This window comes from Eptatretus burgeri, chromosome 6 (genome assembly GCF_056783735.1).
Source record: "Eptatretus burgeri isolate ZD-2024b chromosome 6, Ebu_testis_v1, whole genome shotgun sequence".
NCBI lineage: Eukaryota > Metazoa > Chordata > Myxini > Myxiniformes > Myxinidae > Eptatretus > Eptatretus burgeri.
The window spans coordinates 24410162-24417661 of record NC_140966.1 but is presented as its reverse complement, the minus strand read 5'-3'; the positions used below and the strand labels follow the sequence as shown (position 1 = coordinate 24417661).

At 44.7% G+C, this 7500-nt stretch overlaps 1 protein-coding gene across 21 annotated transcripts in view; it reads left to right on the top strand.

Moving 5' to 3' along the window:
* Positions 1–7500, top strand: part of LOC147024409 (uncharacterized) — a 200601-nt gene that overhangs the window by 88027 nt on the left and 105074 nt on the right. For 9 of the 21 annotated variants that reach the window (XM_085884311.1, XM_085884308.1, XM_085884309.1 and 6 more), the window contains one exon: positions 5498–5615. The exons of the other annotated variants lie outside the window; for them this stretch is intronic. Coding sequence is in view for 5 of the 9 variants with exons in the window: in XM_085884316.1 (XP_085740442.1) it covers positions 5498–5615 (118 nt within the window). In the remaining 4 variants the exon portion in view is untranslated. The remainder of the gene's footprint in view (positions 1–5497; positions 5616–7500) is intronic. 21 annotated transcript variants of the gene reach the window in all.

Sequence of the window (7500 nt, the reverse complement as noted above, 5' to 3'; positions counted from 1 at the left end):
ATATGTATATAGCTCCTAATTATATATATTACAATATGTATATGTATATAGCTCCGAGCTCCTAATTTGCTACAGACACGATTACCACTCGCGCGGCTATGGACCAAACTACCCAACTTTTGTCGGGTGACGCACCATGGATCATCCCTCCACCGAAATGCTCAGGTTCCGAGAAACTGTAACCTCAACTCTCCCTCACTGGCTGCAAAAGTTCCCTTCACAATTGGGTTTACTTTGTCTGAGTGTGTGTCTGAGAGTGTTGGCGCCTGTCCGTGAAGTAAGCCTGTTTAAGATCTTTTATTGTTGTGATTGTTGCTTTTATTAATCTCGCGTCAAGTCTGCACTGTGTCTGCTTTTGTTTGTTGCTTGTATAATTGTCGCACCCCACACATCTCTCATCTTTCTCTGCATTACATTCCCAATAAACCTTTTGTTGTGCCACATGCTTTTCCTCACTTCTTGTAAATAAATAATAATTGTAGAAATATGTATATGTGTATATATATATATATTGTTACGGATTCGCGCCCGCCGGCGTGCTGACGGCCACGTAACTCGAATCGCGGCACGTCGCCCACCGGACGGACAATCCAGTCGTGACCCTCTCGGACTAACGCCGGGAACCAGTCACGGGTGGACCTTTCGGTCTCACCGCGATCGAGCCAATCAGCCCCCGCGTGGGATAGGGTTGCTCGCCAAATTCGACCTACCTAAGTACCCACACGGAGGGTAGACCGGGCGATCGCACCTCGCCGCAGGTCGACTTTGGACACGGGCCACTTAAGCGACCCGTTCCGTACTATCGGGATAACCGAGCGGTGTTATTCGTCGACCTCGACGGTTCGATTAATTATCGGGCGTATTCAGCCCACTACCAACCCTTTACGTGAAGCAAGATGAGGATTCAATGAAAGAAATGACGAAGCGAAGCGGGAAACAGTTCAACACAAAGCACATTTATTCGCGATGAACGGAAAGCGCACATATACAATTCCACCAAAAGCACATAGAAAAGAAAAACACAATGCAATTTACACAAAAAGCAAATGCGACAATGCAGATCTAATACCGACTACGCGAGCACACGGCAACACTTATGCAATTTTACTTCACAGACGGCGCCGACAACACATACCCAAAACCAAGGAAAAGAACACCCTCAAGGATGAGGCGGGCCTGAGGCCGAGACCGGGTCGGGCCTACCCGTCTGGTGATGAGACGCGGAGCGGCGATGGTGCCTCAACTCCGCGGGCCTCGCGGGTAGTGTCTGGTAGGGGGTGGGAAAGGGGCCCCCTTGGTCGCACTATCTCTGGTGAAGGATACGGATAACACTTGATTGGCTCACTTCCGACTCTGCAGATAAACGGCGAGTTGACATTTGCAGACTTTGTTCCAGTCTTCTGATGGCTTCTTCAGCCTTAGCTACATTCGTTGCCGTTTTCGGATGACCGGACTTCTTTGCAGTGGCTACGGACCCTGTTGCTTCAAATTTCTCGATAGTCAATCGTATGTTTCTTCCCTGAGGTGGGTTAATATCGAATTCCTGTGCCAAACGGCGTGCCGCCATCGTTGGTTGTTCATTACATTTGTAGTAATGTTTCACGGCCGCAATGCCTTGATTCATTGAAAGCTAACAGCTTGGTTCAATTTGGTGCAAATCCAGTAACTTTCCAAACTCGCAGCAATAACCTGCAAAACAAAATCAAAAATAAATAAATTACGAAAATTAATAATCTGCAAGACAATTATTAACAACATGACTTCCCAGAAAGAATCTGACAGCCGAAAAAACAGAAATTGGGCGCTACTTTTGACCCACCCTGTATATGTGTGTATCTATATATTTATGTCTGTATGTATATATATATATATATATATATATATATATATATATATATATATATATATATATATATATGTACGTATCTATATATTTATGCATGTATATATACATATAACTCTCTCTCGAGTGCAGCCTGTGGCTGCTGGTTGCATCATTGGTTGGGACGCGGCGATGCCGCTGATGCAGTGTCCCCCTTACCAGTACACTGGTACTCATTTTGCCGACCTCGGAAGGATGACAGGCTGAGTCAAACTCCTGATGTATATTAATTCAGCGGCCAACGGGCTTGAACTCAGGATCCGAGGATCCCAAGCCGCCACCCTAACCACTAAGCCAACACCAGGCTTTATGTATGTATGTATGTATGTATGAATGTATAAATATATATGTATATATATGCATATATGTATGTGTATATATATATATATATATATATGTACAGTATATTTTATATATATATATATATATATATATATATATATACATATATATATATATATATATATATATATATATATATATGTATACATACATACATACATATTGTTACGAATTTAGGTCTGCCCGGCGTGCGATCGGCCACGTAACTCGAATTGCGACCTCGTCGCCCACCGGAACAGACAATTCAGTCGTGACCCTCCTTGGAACTACCGCCAGGAGCTAGTCACGGGTGGGTCTTTCGACCACACCAAAATCGTGCCAATCGGCCACCCGCGCAGGATAGGGTTGTTCGCCAAACTCGACCTACCTAAGTACCTGCGCGAGTAGTTAACTGGGCGATCGTACCTCGCTGCTGGCCGGTCAAGGACACGAACCGCTTAAGCGGTCCATTCCGTGATTCAGTGATAACCGAGCGGTGTTATCGCCGACCCCGAGAGATGTGATTCTATTTTCTGGGTGCTTACACCCTTCTACCAATTCCTTCCGTGATGCAAGATGGAACTTTCAAACAAGGGAAAGGACGCAACGAAATGCGGAACAGTTCAACAAGCACATTTATTGCACACTCAGACAAGCACGTATTTTACAGCCATACAGAAAATCATGCACGTATAAGAACAGCCAAGCAAGCAAGTGAAGAATTACAACCGAATAAAGTGTCTTTATTCCACACGCACACTTAGACAATTCTACTTATAAGATGGCGCCACCACATGTATTTACACAAAAGCAAAGGAAAAAGCCACCCTCAAAGGCAAGGGTGGCAGACAGGTCCATGGACCAAATGTGCATGGAACCTGGATGAGCGGCCAGGTCCACTAGACCGAAGGGTCTTACCCGCGCCCTCGTGGCGCGATGGCGGGCAAGCCGCGATGTCAGCGTAGCTGCGCCTGACTTCCTGCCCCTGGCGTGTCCGGTGAGCTCTCTCCGGCATTCTCCGCGCAGGCACGTGTTTCACCGTTGGCACCATGGTTGGGGAGGGGAACAGACGGGGTTACCGGCGCTTTCTTAGCCCGGAGCTCGGTAAGGGAGAGGGGAATTGCTGACGCTCCGTCCAATGAGTTGACGCTCTGGACCGCACTGGCTCCGGCGAACTCCTCTTGGCTGTGGCCTCCACTATGCCCCTTCTCTGGCGGCGGTCCCCACTCAGCCCCCTGGTTCGCCTCTGAGCCCTCCTCCGCATCCCTGCTCCACTCAGCAACTCGCCCTCCTCGCCTCTCAACTTCGACCTGAGCTCCGAGCTCCTTCCTCTCCATCGATCGGCCCCCGTCTGCCTTTCCCCATCTGCTTCGAGCTCCATCTCCCGAATCTGCCCCACCGATACTGCCACTGCCGACTCTGCCGCCATCTGCCTCTTCAAGCTCCGTCCTATTCTCCGACCCCTCCAGACTGCCGACGCTCCAGACCCGATTTGACTGCCTCGAGCTGCGTTGTGCTCACGCTTATATAGGCCGGGGGAGGAGTGGATATGTAAATTTGTGGATCACAGTGGGTTTAGAGGCAGGGCTACACCACCTGATGCTCAGCCATTGGATTGATGAAAAGTGGGCGTGAATCATTCCTGGTCCGATTTCTGCTTCGAAACGATCTTTCGACTCCTGAAAGAAAACTCCTGGGTCTCACTATCAGCCTTGATATTTCCTGGGCAAACCACATTTCACAGTTGGCCTCCAACGATATTCATCAACTTGGCATCCTCCATCATTCAATGTCCTTCCTCAGCACACCTGAACTCCTATCCACCTACAATGCCTTCATCCACAACTTGATGGAGTACTGCTCTCCCTTTTGGGCTGGCTCTCCTGCCTCACATCTTGCACAGCTTGACACCTTTAAACCAAGGCCTTCAAGGTCATTGGAATCTCCCCCGATGAATCAAACTTTGGTGCTATCATTTTCCCAGTGCAGACAGGTCAGTGGCTTCTCTGCCTTGTACCTTCTCCTTTCTGATCTTGCACCCTCTGCTCTTTCTGTGCTTTGTCCCCACTCAAGTTTCTGCTGGGGGGCTATGGGTTCACCATCAAGTCCCTTCTGGTGAAACTCAAAGACTCCAGACTTGCTGCTCACCTCCAATCATTTATTCCTGTTTTCCCACCTGTGGAATCATCTTTCACGTTTACTTCAATCTCATTCGTCCGCTTCAATTCTTCAGGACAGCTGTTCACCACAATTTCAGATCAATCCAAAACCACGATCATTTCTACCCTGATCATGCCCCTGCCCCTACCCAAAACCCACCTCCTTCCAAATTTCTCGGTTTTCCTTCCCATGAGTTTCCTGTTGAATCCATCTTTTCCACCCATGCCTGGTGTTGGCTTAATGGTTAGGGTGGTGGCCTTTGGATCCTAGGGTCCTGAGTTCAAATCCTGCTCAGCTGTTGAGTTCATCCCAGGTTGGGTTAACTCGGCCTGTCATCCTTCCGAGGTCGGCAAAATAAGTGCCAGCATGCTGGTATACTGTGTCGGAGTGGCGACCCTTTCAGGACTGTGCTCAATAGCCAAGGAGACTGCTTAAGCAGCACCAACGCTTTGCACAGAGAATGGTCCCAATGGATGGATGGATTTTCAGCCCATTCATCCTCCTTTACCTCTCATTCTTCCCATTCTTCCCCACTTCCCATATTTGTTCAAGTCTCCCTCTATTTTGTCCTTCAACCCTGCTGTTGGTGTCCTTCCCTCTCTCTCTCTCCTGTTCCTTTTGTTCTCTTGCACCCTGATTCCTTCATTATTCTCGCTCTTACATGAGCCTTGACCTTCTATACAAAAACATTGTGATTATTCGGCGATTTGACTTTCTCCAGCAATTGTAAATGACTGAAACTAACGCAAACCATTCAGTATTTGCTGGGTTGTAGTTCACAGAGGCTTGGCAACATCCAATTCATATTTGCTTGGTCAAGGGGTCTATCGATTATTATGAGCACAACATTTTCCTGATATTATTTCCAATGCTTGATTTCCAAAATGTTGACATTCCGACCTTGATGTTCGGATCATATTCCCGTCATAAATTTTATTTTTCTCTATCGGTTTCAACACAAGCCATGACTGATTATTTATAAATAAATAATAAAGAAAAAAAAGTAAGACTTGCCACAAACAAGGCATATTATGTATTTCAGATAATCCAAGTAAAGTCACGATATCAGCTCAACACTGGTTGATATTTTAAAATGTTTATTGATTATTTTCATTCCACATGCTTTGTTTACAGCATGCATCTGTCCAAGGTTTACTTTTCCGCTTCAAAAGGCAAATGCTGTCGTCCACTGCTGTAATGATAAAAGGAATTCCAATTTCAAACTTCTGCCTAAGGTCATTGCCAACCAGAGGTAAGTCCTTTCGCCTTGCATCGTAATGGGATTTATCATTTCTTTAATGGTTGGGGTGGATGGAGTGTTGCGTTTGACGATGCCTCAAGCTCTAAATCCGTGGACCTACAGTTGGATTTCTCTCTGAATATTATGATGGAAATTCGTTTCTCACTGGTTTATTATTTCCCATGGCCTCTCTGATTGTACACAGCATGTGCTGTTACTTCTCGTTCTTTCATTAAAAAGCCTGCATTCCCACTCACATCCAGTGTCTGGCAGTTCCATAGTTTGGTAGCACATACATTAACAGCTGTGTAATTTCGTTATTTTTATCTTCCAATTTACCACGAACTTTTGCGATATGTACAAGAAACTATTATTAGTAAATTTAATCTCCTTGACTCATATTTTCCAGGGTTTAAAAAAATTTATTTTAGGTGTGTTGTATTATTCTACAACAAGACACAATGTTCACGAAGGAAGCGCTTTTATCGGTGTATGTAGTTTGTTTGTGACATTTCCATTATCGTCTGTGATTAATGGGGTGTCTTTATATATTTTCTTGGAGGTGTTGAGATGCTAATCAAGTAATGGACAAACAAGGCTAAAATTTCGATGGCGTCAATGTCGGCATTTCCATGGAATCCAAAACGTTTTCTCTTGTGAACGTCCTTGAGAGACGAAGGACAATAGTGCTGTGAATCTACGATATGTAATAGAAATGTCAGGAATTTCTTGCATTACGTTACGGTAACTGACATTAACTTTGGTTAGGTCCGTGGGGTTATCGACCGTCAAAATGGAACAAAAGACCTGCTTTAGTATTGCTTTTTTCATGGCATTTATTTCTTGGATTGAAAGGCCTTTGCACGACCGGGTTTACCAAACTCTGCTCTGCAATATAATTACCAAAGACAGGTCATGATTGACCAAATGTTTTATGCCCAAGGGTGTGTTGTGTCCTTTCGTGTGATTTAGTGCCCTGGTAATAAGACAATTTGCTTTTCACACACTTTTATTCCCACTTTCCTTCATTTGAAATCCTTCTTGTTGAATGTATACTGTTAGGCACTCCTATAAAGGTGTCTCAGACAATCCAGAGAAAATAAATTCACAACCTACAATGGACTGATGCCACCCATTCACAGCAATATATTGACTTTGGGCCAAAATTTCTGGGTGCAGGACAATGCTCAACTTGAAGAATGGTGGTGTGTGTGTGCTTGTGGATTCATAAGCATTGTGGTGTTTAGATTATACAAGGTTAATGTATATTAAAAACTGGAGATGTGGAGTATGATGCTTCATGTTACTTCAAGTGCCTTGAGATCAAGGTTTTATAAACACAGCACGCAACAAATGTCACGGGAACAAGTCCTTGAGCAAGGCTGGGTTTCTGGACTGTTCAAGTTTATTTCCAGATCTGGCTATGTTCCAGTCCTGTAACATTGCAATCTTGAAATGTTGCTTTAGCAAATCCAGTTCCAAGTGGGTGACTACCAGTCTCGAGCTCATTTGTAAAAGGATGGCAGATTTTGCTACCACTTATCTTAATGTGGCATTTTGAACGGCTTTTAATCTCTGCATTTTATGGAAATGGATTTTACATTAAACTCGAGACCAAAAACATCCCACCATGCTTGAGATATCTTTAATATCCAACTTTCACCTTTACAATTTTGCTTTCCAATATTCATTTGTCTTATTGCGATTTATTATGTTCTGCTTTACAGGCAAGTGACCTCTGTGACCATTGCTTTTTGTGAAGAGCATGATGCAATGCATAATTTGCTGCAGTTTTTAACCTAGCTCACTGACCGTTTCACGCAGCCGTTTTTGATGAATAAGCATGACCAGACCATGAGCAGAAAGGATAGGAAGCTATTTTGCTCTCAACGCTCCT